The sequence below is a fragment of the Arvicola amphibius genome, chromosome 15 (genome assembly GCF_903992535.2).
Source record: "Arvicola amphibius chromosome 15, mArvAmp1.2, whole genome shotgun sequence".
Lineage (NCBI taxonomy): Eukaryota > Metazoa > Chordata > Mammalia > Rodentia > Cricetidae > Arvicola > Arvicola amphibius.
Genome location: NC_052061.1, coordinates 48429152 through 48444660, shown reverse-complemented (window position 1 = coordinate 48444660; position 15509 = coordinate 48429152). Strand labels below are relative to the sequence as shown.

Sequence of the window (15509 nt, the reverse complement as noted above, 5' to 3'; positions counted from 1 at the left end):
TGGGACAACCATCTATAATCAGATCTGGTGCCCTCTTCTGGCATGCAAGCATACAGGGAAGGAATGTTGTATACATAATAAATAAATAAATCTTTAAAAAAAATAGAGATGATGGGAGACATTGTACATTAGCTGGCCCATGTGCCTGTTGTATGAACTTCTCCTGGAGAGACATAAACATCTGTATGCCTCAGATAGAATACCAATGACAGACCAAAGGAACCATTGGTTCCAATGAGCTCATTGATTACAGAAGCATGGATGACCCTAAATCAGCTCCATCACCCTAACTGAAAGTCTCAATCCAGCATGATGGATGATAACTTCCCCTTCAGTTAACCTTGCAGCATGTTTGTGTGTGTGTGTGTGTGTGTGTATGTGTGTGTGTACACGCGTGTACTCTAGCACCTCCAGAGACCACCGCAGATGGAAGAATTGCAGCAGGCAGGGAGGTGGGAGTGAGGAAGAGAATAGTTGGGAACTACTAGACCCTCCTCACACTCTCTCCTTTGACAGAACATAGGCCCAATCTGAAGGATTTAAGTAATAACCGAATTGAAGATGATATTGATAACTCGGAGGACAGTCTTCCAATCAATACCTGTAGGCCCAGGTACTACTATGCTGGGCAGGTAGATCCCAGTCTTCTGTCCAGATCTTCTGGTCCCCTCCCCAAAGCGAAAAGGATACATCTTGCTGCAGAAGCATAAGAGGGTCTAAGAAGTGCTACCCTGACTTTCCCCTCCACTCCAGGCCATACATAATGCACTTGCACCTCTGGACCTAAAGTTATCTGCCAGCTCCCTTCCGGGCTAATTCCGGGAAAGCGGGGTTGAGTCTCAGTCCCCTCACACTGCGCGCTGGGAGCGCAGTACAGTCCCGGTCCAGAAGGCGGGCCCTGGGAGAAGCGGAACTGAACAGGCAGGCGTGCGGGAGCCAGAACCCAAAAGGGTACCAAGGCTCGTATCATATTTCCACCCAGAAATAACCCCAGGCTTTCAATTTGATGTCACCTAGGTTTCGAGCAAAAGTGCTACTTCCTGCCAAAGGCCACCCCCAACCCCCGCCTCCCAGAGGCCCCGCCCCCTCACTTGCCGCCCCTCGTGCAGGACCACTCCCTAAGGACGCCCCGCCCCAGAAGCCCCTCCCACCGAGGACGCCCCACCCTCGTTCCCGGACAGGCGTGACTCCAGTCTGCTTACACCCGCTCTGCCCTTACTCTCTCCTGCACGCGGCTATGGCGGAACCTGAGTTGCAGCTGGTGGCGCGACGCATCCGCAGTTTCCCCGACTTCCCCATCCCTGGCGTGCTGTTCAGGTGAGGTCACGAGCCCGCGAGGCGTTGGCGCCCTGCGCTCGGCTCCCGGCGCAGGCGCGTGGGCAGTCGTGGGGGGATCTTGCTGGGCCTCCGCCCCCAATTCGCCTGTCCTTGTTCCCAGGGATATCTCTCCCCTCCTGAAAGACCCCGACTCCTTCCGAGCTTCCATCCGCCTCCTGGCCAGTCACCTTAAGTCTACGCATGGCGGCAAGATCGACTACATCGCAGGCAAGTGGCCACGCTAGGCCGTGCTGGTCCCCCACTGTCCAGGCTTCCCTCCGTCTTCCCTACACCCTTCTTTCTTCAACCCTTGACCCTCCTTTAGCACTCTGTTCTTACCTGCCTTAATCCCTTGTTGACCCTGGATGATTACTGCGTCTCCCACCCCTGCTAGGTCCTCTGACCTCAGTCCTCAGTGTGTTTCTATTAAGAGATGGACTCTGCTCTGTCCATGTTCAGAGCCAGACCTTCCTCTTTTAGGGTGCGAGGTTGAGCAGCCTGACAGCAGGACGTAAGGAGTATATGTGTGCTTTGAGAGCTTTGAAGAAGGCCTTGGAACTTCCAAGTGGACAGCCTTGCTAGGGGCTTTAGGATGAGCTAGATGCTAAAAAATGCGTAGCATTGCGACAGATGGGGGCGTGCCTGGACAGGCTTAGAGTCTGGTAGCCTCAGGAGCTGCTTATCCCTCAGGACTATACTGGAGTATCTCTACTACACAGTCTTGTGCTGAACACATGTTGTGTACCAGGCTCCATGCTTGGGCTTGAGAAACACCCTAGGATCGCTGAATGTCCACCAGGGGAGTCAGACATGACCCAGATGGTGAGAACTCCAGACAACAGAGAGACCCTGACAAGTACTCAGAGACCACAGTGCATCAGTACTCAGGCCTCCCTGGAGGTGACCGGCCCATCTTGTACCCTGTACTACAGATAAAGTGCTCCTGGTCGGTACATTTGAGAGGTGGCAAACAGGGTGGTGGCGGTACACACCTTTAATCCCAGCAGGCAGATCTCAGAGTTCAAGGCCAGCCTGATCTACAGAGCAAGTTCCAAGACAGGCTCCAAAGTTACATAAGAACCCTGTCTCAAAAAAAGAAAGAGAAAAGAAAGAAAAAAAAAGGTGGCAAAAGCGTAGGTGTCCCTGAGCTATACAGAAAGCAGATAGCACCCACAAGGCTAAGCAGCTACCCAGCAGCCATCAGCGCCTTCTAGCTATAGCTAGTAAGACCTAGTATTCCTGGCCAGTACTGTTCTCTCAATCCTGGGTCTCTTGGAAATCCCACACCCCTCAGCTCCAACAATACCCCTCTCACCCTAACAGGCCTGGACTCCAGGGGCTTCCTGTTTGGCCCCTCCCTCGCTCAGGAGCTGGGCCTGGGCTGTGTGCTCATCCGGAAGCGTGGGAAACTGCCGGGCCCCACAGTGTCAGCCTCCTATGCCCTGGAGTATGGCAAGGTAGGTGGGTAGCTGTCTAGGAGTCAATGTGGGAAAGTTTGGAACCCGGTTTATGCCACCAGGAAACATGGAGAGGCTAGGGGTGGTAGTCACCTCTTAACTCCTAGACTCTATTTCCTGTCTGCAGGCTGAGCTGGAAATCCAGAAAGACGCCTTAGAACCTGGGCAGAGAGTGGTGGTTGTTGATGATCTCCTGGCCACTGGAGGTGAGAGCCACGGGTTTCAAAGGGACAAGCTTTGTCTAGGGTGCTGACTCAGCGAAGAGCCTTACTACGTTCTCTTCTCTTGTCCCTTCACTCCAGGAACTATGCGAGCTGCCTGTGAGCTGCTGGGCCAGCTGCGGGCTGAGGTGGTGGAGTGTGTGAGCCTGGTGGAGCTGACCTCGCTGAAGGGCAGAGAGAAGCTAGGACCAGTGCCATTCTTCTCTCTCCTGCAATATGAGTGACAGACGGTGGAATAGTTGCTACACCCGTGCCCCCAGCACCTACGGCCGGACAGTGGCTCAGCCTCACCACCTAAGTGACCTTTGTGAGCCACCAGCTGCCCTTCCTGTGACTGTTCATTTTGCTGGTCAGCTGGTGACCATGCCTATGGACCACTTGGGTCCTTGCATTTTTTTTATATGTGCTAGAGCAGAGCTACTGCAAGCTACAACACAGCAAAATTAATAAACAGTTTGGTACATATGGTTCTTCCTGTCATCTTGCTGCACGGATCACATTCCACAGCTGCCTGGCAACTCCGGCCCAATCCAAGGCAAGGACAATACCTGCTCCAATCCCAGGCAATCCATAGTAGGACCGGACACCGTCACAGGACCAGAAAGGGAAATCAGAAGTTGCTGTATCCTCCCACCCCCAACAAAGGGTGACTGGGGGGTAGGGGGCAGGTGGTGGTTATGTCACTTTGGGGACCTCATCAGAACAGGTAGGCCGAGCTCTGTATAAAAGCTATAGCCTCTATAGTTTTCTGGGCGTTTAGAACCAAAATGGAGACAGTGGACCAAGGGCATAGTCCAGTCACTTCCTACTTAAAATCCTATTTTGAGGCCAGGCGGTGGTGGTGCACACCATTAATCCCAGCACTTGGGAGGCAGAGGCAGGCAGGTCTCTGTGAGGCCAGCCTGGTCTACAGAGTGAGCTCCATGACAGCCAGAGCTGTTTCAGAGAAACCCAGTCTTGAAAACCAAACCTATTTTGTTGAGCATCAACACCAGGTTTGTGGGGATGCTAGAGTGACAGAACTAGCCTTGCGTGTGCTAGGCAAGCACTCTGCCACTGATCCTCCCTCAGAAGATTGTTCTCACCCAGGTTTTTACTGGCCTGATCTTGCTAGTCACAGGAAAAAAAACACCGCACAACAGTGGGCATCATTTAAAGGTATTTTATGGTGACCTGTTCAGCTTGATCTTGGTAGCACTTTTATTTAAATATTGTAAGATTATATTAAAAGCCAAGATTAACAGTCACATCCAAGGCCATAGGAACGGAACAGAAGGTCAAAAAAAAAAAATACTCATTTTCATAAAAATTTTGGTCTCAAAACCTAGAAAATTATTTTAATTATATACAGAAAGCCCAATTTCACTCTGCCATTCAGAGCTCACTGTCCTTGTGAAATCTGGCCAGAAGTCCAAGTTTTCTGTGTGGGTCTTAAGGCTCTTAAGCAAGACAGCAGCTTTCATGAGCACGGAGGAGCAGGCTAGGCTGGCCTGGGGCTCCCAGCTGGACCGACAGTACCTGGAACTAGACGAGTAGTTTGTGGGATGGACAGACATCCGACTTCCTCTGCTCTCAGTCTACTTCCCCAGCAACCACAAAGAGCTGGCTCTGGGGTACCCCAAAGCTGCTTTATGAGATCCATGGGCACAACCGCTGCCCATACTGGCGGTAGGCCCTTGTAGGCCTGTGGCATGGGGAGGGAAGCTCAAGTGCGTTGTTCTGATCAAGAGAACAGACCGTCAGGCGAAGAAGAACTCAGTCACAGCCCTTCAGTGTGGACACGCTGGGTCAGCCTCGCAGTGAGGCCAGCTAGGTCAGCAGCTTTGTCCAGCTTGATGTAAGTGTCCGTGCGAATGCGATGCAGGCTGAGCCAGTCTGGCAGCAGCTCGGCTAGGAGCAGCACGTGCTTCTCCATCTCCCCTGCAGAAGTGCATTGTGAGTTTAAGCACACGATCCGGATGATTTGCTCAGCTCACTTACCCAACCTGGTACCTTACACCCCTCAATATGGCCTTTCTCATGGCTTAGCCACTGCTGTGTGCAGTGGATCCAAGCAGAGGCCTGGGGGTCCCTGCTCTCAAGCACCAATGGAATGAACAACAAGGGGAAGACACACATACTCCAAGCCTGGTGAGCAGGCCTGAAAAGCAGAGATGAGGCCCTAAGTGGCAGGATTGGGATTACAACAAGTCCATGGCAAACAAACTGTTCCTCGCCAAGAACACAGTGAGCATGCCCATGCCCACCCTTCCCCTCATCTTGCTCTGTACAAACCTGAGCTCAGGGCAGCTTGGCAACTGTCAACCATCCTTGTGCAGATCACCTCCATAGTGAGTGCTGGTTTGCGCTCAGACACAAAGACACCACGCAACACCCGGGCTAGCTCTGGCAAGCGCTCTAACCGCTGCAGCCGAAGCTCCTGTTCTGGGCACCGTGTCATCTGTGCCAGCTGTTTCTGGACCTCCTTGGCCCTTATCTGCATGAAATGGATTGGCAACACATGGTCACCCAGGCCCCCTCTGGTCACCAAGGCCCCTACCCATTACCCAGGACTTACCCGCTCCAGCAAGGCCTGAGACACACCCTTCAGGGCACTGGGAGAGGCAGCTGGTGGGGTGGCTGGTGGGGTGGCTGGGAGTGCTGGACTAGAGGACCCAGGGCTCCCAGGCTCAGCTGAGCGCAGGGCTAGGTTACTCAAGGCCCTCTCCATCTGCAGAGTAAGCACAGGTCAGACGTCACAGTGACTTGTGAGGGGAAGCCCTTTGCGTCTCCAGGCCAAGTTCCCAGCATATACACAGCCAGCTGAGCTGCTGCAGTGTGCTTATGTGTGTCTGAGAGGGTCGGGGCACATCTTATTTCTGTGCCTTTAGCTGAGAAAGTAAGCAACCCACACAGAGGCACTCAGCTGTTCCCTCCATACTCCCTGAAGGGATGAAATCAGAGGCTAGAGAGCCTCACCTTGGGTGACATCAAGTTGCGGGCTCGGGCCAACACCTCCTGGGCGGTGGTGAGCTTCTCTGTGACAGGAGGCTGGGGCAATTCGGCGGGTTCAATATCGGGCACTTCATCCACATTGAAGCGTGGGTGCCAGCGTGTCAGCTGGTCTTCAGGCACAGCCATGGGGGGGTTCAATGAGGCAAGGAAAGCCTGGAGGAAAGGAAAGCATTGGGCTACACGATTCAGTCCCAGCTAGAAACCCTTGCTCAGCCTTTCTGTGCCTAGGTACAGAACCAGGTATAAAGAGTTGCATTCCTAGCATATAGGCATTGTATGTTTTCTTTTTGGTTTTTTGAGACAGGGTTTCTCTGTAGCTTTGGAGCCTGTCCTGGAACTAGCTCTTGTAGACCAGGCTGGCCTCGAACTCAGAGATCCGCCTGCCTCTGCCTCCCGAGTGCTGGGATTAAAGGCGTACGCCGCCACCGCCCGGCTAGGGGCTATTGACAATGACACTAGATCCCTCTCAGGGTCTCAAGGTAATCTGAGCTCTCCAGCTTTTGGGTTCCAGGCAGCTCTGCCCCACTCCAGCCTATAGTGCAGAAGGTGTCAGCAATAAAATCAAGCCTCCTCACATGTTAAGATAGCCACAGCAAGGGATTAATAGGAACCTTTGTATCTGCAGTCAGGACAGTCACTGAAGGGGGAGCAGGGCACTTAAGGCCACGTCCTCTTACAGCAGGGACTGAACCCGCCCAATGGCTCCACAAACCCCGACGCCCACCTTGTGATGCTCCTTGACTCGTTCCACCAGGTTCTGACGGAAGACCTGTCTGCGCTGCAAGAGGCACGTGGCTGTGAGCTGGGTGGCACCACTACCACCACCCTCTGCAGGAAGAAAACATGGTGAGCCCAGGCCCATCCAGCTGCCCACCCATGACAGAAATCCAAAAACAAGACCTGACACCAACCATTTCGTCCGCAAGCCCAAGGTGAGCGAGCACACCCGGGCCTCACCAAAGACTCACCCTGGCCCAGCAAGGGTTCGATGGTGAGTTGGTAATCCGATCTCTTGATGCTGTCCTTGAAAGTGGGGACATTGCATTCCTGGCGGAAGCAATATGATGTGGGATACACGGTTTTGATCTGGCCCACGTTACGCTCTTCGAAGCGCCTACAGAAGAAAGAGGGCTGGGTCAGAAGGCTCACGCAGACTGGCATCAGACTTCAAGGGTAACCAAACCCCTCTCTCCCACACCACGCACTTGCGCATCATGTCCTGGACGCCTTGTTTGACTTTAGCAAAGGTCACGGTCTCAGACCGATTGTGAAGCATGCTCACAATGGTATCCATGCTCCGGAACATCTCGGCCAACACTTGATACTTGTAGGGCAGGACGAGGCCAGGGGGACCGGGCTGGGCCAGGGTATGGAAGCGCTGGTAGGCAGGGACTTTCTCGACACTGTAAATAGGAAGCAGTCTCATTAGGCCAACAAACCATACAACGTGACCCCCACCAACAGACAGCAAGACAGCAGAGCCAGAACCTCAAAACTCCCCATCTGCAAAGTCCTTGAGGATCTATTGCCATCAGTGAGGACAGTGTCCGAACAGGACAAGCAGCAGCCTGCTCCCTACCTACCTACACCTGCCTGCCCAGCACACTCAGCTTGGAGAGACAGGCACAGCATCCATTCTGCCCACAGTACTTAGAACAAGCCAGAGGCAAGAGTGACCATGTCCTTTTCAGGTGGGGGACAAGGGCACAATGCTGGTGGAGAGTAGACCGGTGTATCTATGTCTAGACAATCTGGCTCTCAGCCCCATGCCCCATAGGCACACTAATTGTCTCCCTGCAAGGCATGGCACCCAGGCCACCCACCCGGGTCCTGCAGTGCCCCCCCCCAGCAGCCTGTCCTCCCCTGGACCTTGTGTCCCCCTAGGACTCACCATGGTTGCTCTGAGGGCTCCTTGGCATCTGATGTACAAGACTCCACAGCATTCTCCTGGATTCTGGCCCTCAGGGCCCGAGCCTGGGCTCCCAACTTACGTGCCCGCCTCAGGCAGGAATGGAGCTCAGAGATAGAGTCCTTTGAGGGAACCTAGGGACACAGGCGCTGTTAGTTCTACCAGTTATTCATAGCCCTGCCCTCAGCCCACCCTCAGCCCAGCCTCCTTACCTTGTCCTGCTGCTGAACTGTGGCAGAAAGGCCTGAACCTTCTAAGACAGCAGTGCTCTTTATTCTCTTGACGGGAGATGGGCTTACTGGGGAGCTAGGGTCTGCTGGAGAGCTGGGGTCAGCTGGGGAACTGGGGCAGGAGTCCTGGTAATTAAGAAGCCATAGATCAGTACACTGGGGTGGGGGTACCTGCTCAGCAGGAAGAGCACTGGCCAGAAGAGCCAGTACCAGATGGTGGTGGTCTCAGTTCACTAGACCCTGAGGGCTGGAGCCAGGCTGGGGGGGGGGGGGGGAAAGAGGGTCTGTCATCTGAGGCGTCTGATGACACAGGCAAGATCCACCTGGTCTGTTGGACATCTTCCTTGAAGCAGCTTTCAGGCCTGGCTTTCTTGTGTTTTCTCTCCATTTAAGAAGCTCCAGCCCAATTCTTTGCGCAACAGCCACCCCCAACCCCTGCCTGTTGAAGTCTCCCAGCAAACCCAGGTCTGGTTTCCTTGGGGAGAGAAAGGAGTCCCCAGCCTTCAAAGAGACTCTAATCCTCCTTCAGTCTTAGCACCCAGTCCCCTGCCTCAGTGCCCGATAGTGAGGGTTTCCTCTCCTGACCAGGGGTCCTCTGGGGTCCCACGCACGCCTCACCAGTCCAGGAAGCCGCAGCCTCCGGCGCGCGGACGGCGCGGGGTGGTCGCTCCCGGGTTCGGTGGAGGGCCGGGCGCGCTTGCGGCTGCTGCTCCGGGTCAACTCGGTGGTCACAAGCCCACTGGGGCTCGGGGTGAGACAGGCCGACTTGGCCCGCGGAGCGGTAAGGCCCGGGCGACGGCAAGCATAGAAATCAGTAACACGACTTTGCGCCATGGCGCCAAAATGCTAGTTCCTGCGGATTTCGCGCGGTTTTCGCGGCTTCAGCCTTGCCCCGCCCAGACTCGCGCATACTCCAGAGCATGCGCACTAGGAGACACCAAGACGCGCATGCGTCACGCCGGGCCACCTCCGCTCCGCGGTTTTGGGTTGAGTTAGCGCGCAATTAGGAGCGGCCCCAGGCGGGTGGACAGGAATGGGTTGGACTCTTGACCAGTGGCGGGCTGACGTGCGGCGTGGCACATGCGCTGTCCGTCATTTACGCGCGCTAGCCTGGCTGTGGCGCGTACGGCTCTCACATCCACGTCGCGCGCAGCTCGAAGTGGGGAGGCTGCGAGCCAATGGCTCCTGGCCCGCAACTGCGGGATGAAAGAGGACGCTCTGCTCCTGTTGATCACATTTACAGAATAATAGTCTGGTCTCGCATGCCAGCAGCGTATCTGGACCAGAGTCACAAGCAACTGCTGAATATCTGGTCCCAGGAGCCCGACGAGTCTACCCAAGACGACCCACGCAGCCGAGCAGGCTCCAAAAGCATTTCTCTTGCCACATCCGGGCTATGGAGTGCAGAGGTCGGCTCTGGGAGGGGCTCCAGGACAGGAAGCGGCCAAGAGGCGTGGGAAATCAGGAAGGCCACGCAGAAAGGACTGATTTCTTCAGTCACTGCCACCCAATGCTCCCCACACTCCTGGAGGGAATGACCATGCACACGATACTGTCATTTTGGGCAAAGGTGGCTCCCTAGGGGAAGGGAGGACATAAAGGGAGGGGACAGAGCAGAAGCAGGACCTGAGAGACCTGGAGAGCTGTAAGGACAAGCGGCACAGAAGGAGAGTTAGGAGGCGGGGGCTTGTGCAGTCCAGATCATCAGTCTAAAATGTATCTGCAGCCGTGAGGTGAAAGACCTGGAGTAGTGGAAGTTTTTGAGACTTGATGCTCGCACCTCATGACTGTGGTATACCTTGGAGCCTCACAGCCAGCGTCCCTTCTGGATGCTTCCCAGCAGTCATGGTAACCATTCTGCATTTGTAAGGCCATCCCTGGAAAGTAGGCCTTTGGGATGACACAGCATTGGAGCCTCTCGGGAAATCTTGACTTGCCTCAGTGACAGGACAAAGCCAGCTGTCTCCTGGCTGCGACTGATTAGATAAGTGACGCGTGGCTGAGCCAATCAGACGTTCTTCTAGGATTAGCTCTGCTCTAGGGTAGGAACCGCCCACCCTCCTGTGTGCTAGAGGCCTCTTTTACCGTTCTGTACAGTACAGTGAGAACCAGCAAACAACTGTAACTCCACAGGAAGCGCCAGGCACAGCAACTCCAGCTCCGGGTTTTGAAACAGTTTCCCTGTTTTGTTTTTGCAGTGATGAGGAACGAAACCCAAACAAGACAATAACATGCTACCCTCTGAACGGTGTCTTTTCCATGATGGATTCTTCCTTTCTTTTCTTTCTTTCTGATTTTTTAAGATAGGGTTTCTGTGTGTAATAACCCTGGCTGTCCTAGAATTCACTCCGTAGACCAGGCTGGCTTCGAACTCACTGAGGTCTGCCTACTTCACACTCCTGCCATGCCCTTCCCACCATTGTGGACCTTCAGGCTGGACCTTCAAACTGGGAGGCAAAACAAATCCTTAAATTACTTTTATCAGGTACTTTGTCAAGACCTCTTCCAATCCATGAAGGCTTAATTAAAACATGGTCACAAAAATCAGTCAAAATCCCAAGCAGAGGCAAGCAGATCTCTGTGAGTTCAAGGCCAACCTGGTCTACAAAGCAGGTTCCAAGACAGCCAGGCCTGTTACATAGAAACACTCAAAAAAGAAAAGAAAAAAATCAAAGTTGGGTATGATGGGAAGCAGAAATTGGTGGATCTTTATGAGTTTGAAGCCAGTCTGGTCTAAATATTGGGTTCCATGTTAGCCAAAGCTATATAGACTTTTTTTTTTTTGAGACACTGTCTCTATGTAACCCTGGCTGACCAAGAGACCCATGAGGCTTGATTAAAGCCCCTTGAAGAGGAAGGAGCTTGTTTCTTTAGTTCATGGTTTGACAGTACATCATGGCAGGGAAAGCTTGGCTGCAGGAACAAGAGGCATCTGGGTGCAGCGAACCACAGTCAAGAGAGACCAATGCTCAGCTTCTTTTCCTTGCTCAGGATGGTCTTCCCTCCTCAGTGAAACCATTATGGAAACATCCTCAGAGGCGCACCCAAAGAGCTGCATCCTTGGTGATTCTAAGTCCTGTTAAGTCGCTTTTGTTGGGTATTTTGTGGCGACAATGGAGAAGTAACCGTCACCAATGCAAGAGAATGGCTGCTGTTCAGGTGTGCTGCCTCACAGATGACCCTGCTTCCTGTTGCTGGGATGGCTCCTCTGCCCCACTCAGAGCTCTTCTCTAGGTCATACGGACATGCAGGTGAAGAAGCCGGGACTCTAGGCGGACAGCCAGTACAGCTGGTGACCCAGGGAGCTGAACTTTAGGAACCCCCTGGAGACCTGCTGAAGGTCTGTGAGTCACCTGCAGCCACGGAGGAGCTTTTTGTGGTCTTGGCTTTTAACTCGAGGTTTGTGGCCAAGCATGGAGAGGCAGCTTTCACCTTCAATGAAGACATCTGGGGCTCAACCAGGATTCATCTGTGCTCGACTCCCTGTCTGCCAGACGACCTTGGAATCCATTGTGGATGGACTAGAGCAGGATTCATGGAGAAGACGCCACTGCCTGCCACAGGTTGAGTGACACTAGCAGTTTATTCTCCCTCCGAAACTCAGCCTTCAGGGCTGGAGAGATGGCTCAGCGGTTAAGAGCACTGGCTGCTCTTCCAGAGGTCCTGAGTTCAATTCCCAGCAATCACATAGTGGCTCACAACCATTGGTAATGGGATCTGATTCCCTCTGCTGGTGTGCTTGAAGACAAGACAGGTCACTCACATAAAATAAATATTAAAAAACAAAAAACACTTGATCTCCTTGTCAGCACCAGGGTGTCTTGTCTTGCGGAAACTGCTTCACAGCACGGTTGCTGCAAAAGCCCCGGGAGGATGAATTGAGAGCCTCGTTTTATCTCAGTGGTGATGAAGGTCCTCTCCTCACACTGGTTTCAGAAAGCATCAGATGGGAGAGGGCTAGCTCTGCCTTTTAGCCCTCTGAGCTTCTTTCCTGCTGCGGTGACCAAATGCCTTACGAAAGCATCTTAAGAGAGGAGGGAATTCATCCAGCTCACAGCTTCAGATTTCAGCCTATCCTGACAAGGAAGTCACCACAGTGGGACCCTGAGAGGGAGCTGGTCACATTACTTCCAGAGTCAAGCAAGGACAGCAAAGAATTAATGTATTCTAGTGCTCAGCTTCCTCTTCTTACACAGCCTATGATCTCCTGCCAAGGGAATGATGTTACCATAGTGGGCGGGTCTTCCAATGAACTTCAATTAATGTAACCAAGATTGTTCTTCATAGGTATGTCTAGCGGCCTGCCTCTCAGGTGGTTCTGCATTCTGTTAAGCTGACAAGTAACCATTGCCCTTCTTGTGTGGGCATCTAACTTTGCTCTGTTCAAAAGAAATGCAATATGAGCCATGTGATTTCAGGTTTTGTACTAGTACATTACAAAAAGTAAGAATCAGGTGGCAATAATAGTTTCAAAGCTTTTGTTTTTGTATGAGTCTTTTGCCTGCTTGTATGTCTGTGTACCACATTCGTGCATTGCCAGGGGAAGCCAGAAGATGTTGATCTCTGGTACTGTAATTACAGATGGTGGTTGTGAGCTGTCATTGGGTGCTGGAAATCAAAACAGAGTTCCCTGAAAGAGCAACCAGTATTCATAACCACTGGGCCATCTCTGTAGCACCGGGTTGCAATATTTGTAAGAGCCTAGTGGTGGTGGTGCACACCTTTAGTCTCAGCAGAGGCAGATAAATATTTGAGTTCGAGGCCACCTGGTCTACAGAGTGGTTCTAGGATAGCCAGGGCTACACAGAGAAACCCTATCTCAAAAAATAAAACATAAACAGTATTTATAATAATTAAGTTGTATTAGTTATGCCAAAATGTCTCTCGAAATAAATAAATAACTTACTATTTTGTTTGTTGAGACATGGTCTCTCTTCATAGGCCTGGCTGCCCTGGAACTCTGTGTAGACCAGGTTGGTCTTGAACTCACACAGATTGGACCTGCCTCGGCCTCTGCCTCCAGAATGCTAGGATTAAGGTGTACACCACCCCTTCCAGTTTATTTATGTTTTCAAGAAAGGGTCTCACTATGTAGCTTTTGCTGTCCTGGAACTCACTATGTAGTCCAGGCTGGCCTCAAACTCACAAGAGATCTGTATACTTCTGGCATCCAAGTGCTAAGATTAAAGGCATGCACCACTACACCTAAAAAATAGATTTTTTTTTTTTAGTGAGACATTTAACATTTTCCTTTATTGCTGGGCGGTGGTGGCGCACGCCTTTAATCCCAGCACTTGGGAGGCAGAGGTGGGCGGATCTCTGTGAGTTCGAGGCCAGCTTGGTCTACAAGAGCTAGTTCCAGGACAGGTTCCAAAGCTACAGAGAAACCCTGTCTCAAAAAACAAAACAAAACAAAACAAAATTTTCTTTATTATTGTCTGCCAAAATCATCTTGATGTCATCACCATCACCGCCATTACCATCCTCAGCATCAGTATCACCATCGTCACCATCATCAGGATATCCTGGTTGTGCTTATAGCTCCATCCCTATTGGCTGAACAGCCTTAGATAGGATGCTGAACTCTCAGCACTCGACTCCTCTGTTGTACCTCCTCTTTCAAGCAGAGCTGCAAAGCTTGGTGGAAGTAGGGCATGGTAAGCCTAGCCCTATCAGCAGGAAATGACTTCTGGGTGTCAGCCTAGACAGCAACCCACCCTGACCACAGTGGGGCTGTAGAAGTTCCATGGACACAGCCTCCCCACTAGCTGCACTGCCGGCTAACAGAACCAGCTATGTCACAGGGCCCTGAATCCACAGCCTGGTCAATTTGATGGAAGGTCACATAGTTATGGACTTGGTGAAACAATTGAATCTTGGGGCTCTGGGTGCAGGTGCCCTGCTTTAGGACCACTGGTCAGCTGGACTAAGGTACCCACTAGCTCTCATCTGTCTGCTACCCTCCACTGCCTACTGATAACATATTCTTAGCCCTCCTTCTTGGTGAATTATTTATAAGAACTCAGGAGAAATGGCCTGGAACTGTCTGAATAACCCAATAAAGCTCTGGCAGTGAGTTCCTCTGATATCCCCCTACATATTTCTCTGATAACTACAGAGCTTCTAGGAGGAAGCCAGGACCTGAGCATGGTAAGACAAACAGGTTTATCCCAAGGTTCTTTCCCCTGCACCCCTTCCAACAGACACTTCTGGGTGGCTGTTGCTTTGCAGCTCCTCTACCCAAGCCTTCATTGTCCCTGGAGGAAGAGCAGAAGCTCCCGGAGGCCTGGAAGACCTCACAGAGCATCTCCCTGGAGTGCCACTGTAAGTGCCCCAGCAAGTCTAAATGGCCAGCTTCTATGTGTCTGCAGCCTCTGGGAGGTTGTTTAAGGTCTATTACATTATAGGAAGCTCCCATGGATCCCCTGGCTCCTAGAACATTCCAGTTCATATGAAGCGCTTAGTTTCCTGTTTCTGGCAGGGAGTCTGCATGGATCTGGGAGCTGAAGGGCAGCTGATGTAGTTATCTGGAAAAGCCCACTGCATTTGTATCACAGGTGGATAGCATTTAAGATAAAGTCACTTAGGATGCTGAGGCAGTTTGAGCTATGATGTGAGACTCTTAACTCAAAAAACAAAGAAAAAGGGACTGGAGAGGTGGCGGCTCAGAGGTTAAGACCACTGACTGATCTTCCAGAGGTCCTGGATTTGATTCCCAGCAACCACATGGTGGCTCACAACCATCTATGAGATCTGGTACCCTCTTCTGTCATGCAGGGATACAAGCAGGCAGAGTACTGTATACATAATAAATAAATAAATCTTAAAAACAAAATAAAGGGTGGGGGCCAGGTATTGGTGGTATATATCTATAATCCCAGCACTCGGTAGGCAGAGGCTGGGGGATCTCTGAGTTTAAGGCCAACCTGGTCTACAGAGCAATTTCTAGGACAGTCAGGACTACACAGAAAATCCCTGTCTCAAAAAGCAAAACAAAACCCCAAACAAACCCGAAGTCAGATGCAGCAAGTACAGGGCCTGCATGTGAAACTCAACCCCTTAGAAAACGTGCTCCCCGATTCCTCACTAGGTCAGCTGTAAGCCTGTGTAGACCTGCCTCTTGGGCAGTGCTGAAGAACAGAACCCATCCACAGTTAGGAACGGTGACAAATGTGATGTGCCATGGTGACAGGTGAGGCGGCTCTGGTCCTAGCATTTGAGACCTGGGGAAAGGAGAACAGTTGGGGCCCTTGAGCTTTGAAGATGCGTAGCTGGACTGTGACCTTTAGTAGCCTTTGAAGAAATCCTGTCTGTGGTAAGAAGAGACAGACACACTTCAGGGAAAGAGGAAGGTCCCAGGCCCTGGGAGGGACATAAACAG

At 52.1% G+C, this 15509-nt stretch overlaps 2 protein-coding genes across 2 annotated transcripts; one reads left to right on the top strand and one right to left on the bottom strand.

Moving 5' to 3' along the window:
• The first annotated feature begins 1158 nt into the window (after nt 1-1158).
• Aprt (adenine phosphoribosyltransferase) lies at nt 1159-3460 on the top strand. The gene is made up of 5 exons (XM_038312676.1): nt 1159-1317; nt 1439-1545; nt 2641-2774; nt 2902-2980; nt 3077-3460. The coding sequence occupies exons 1-5, from the start codon at nt 1238-1240 to the stop codon at nt 3217-3219; spliced, it is 543 nt and encodes a 180-aa protein (XP_038168604.1). The 5' UTR covers nt 1159-1237; the 3' UTR covers nt 3220-3460.
• An 820-nt stretch (nt 3461-4280) lies between these two features.
• On the bottom strand, nt 4281-9542 carry Cdt1 (chromatin licensing and DNA replication factor 1). Its single transcript, XM_038312675.1, has 10 exons — nt 8747-9542; nt 8111-8254; nt 7881-8032; nt 7195-7392; nt 6958-7103; nt 6714-6817; nt 5954-6142; nt 5553-5705; nt 5270-5471; nt 4281-4915 (listed from the first exon to the last, which is right to left on the bottom strand). Exons 1-10 carry the CDS (start codon nt 8960-8962, stop codon nt 4755-4757), a joined length of 1665 nt encoding a protein of 554 aa, XP_038168603.1. The 5' UTR covers nt 8963-9542; the 3' UTR covers nt 4281-4754.
• Between the last annotated feature and the right edge of the window lie 5967 nt (nt 9543-15509).

Bases quoted from the DNA above. Each gene is read 5' to 3' on its own strand.
- Aprt (XM_038312676.1), top strand. From the start codon at position 1,238: ATGGCGGAACCTGAGTTGCAGCTGGTGGCGCGACGCATCCGCAGTTTC. The intron at 1,318-1,438 runs GTGAGGTCACGA...CCTTGTTCCCAG, and splicing joins ATCCCTGGCGTGCTGTTCAG to GGATATCTCTCCCCTCCTGA. The intron at 2,981-3,076 runs GTGAGAGCCACG...CCTTCACTCCAG, and splicing joins TGATCTCCTGGCCACTGGAG to GAACTATGCGAGCTGCCTGT.
- Cdt1 (XM_038312675.1), bottom strand. From the start codon at position 8,962: ATGGCGCAAAGTCGTGTTACTGATTTCTATGCTTGCCGTCGCCCGGGC. The intron at 5,706-5,953 runs GTGAGGCTCTCT...CTTACTCTGCAG, and splicing joins GCAACTTGATGTCACCCAAG to ATGGAGAGGGCCTTGAGTAA. The intron at 4,916-5,269 runs GTTTGTACAGAG...GCACTTCTGCAG, and splicing joins CCAAGCTGCCCTGAGCTCAG to GGGAGATGGAGAAGCACGTG.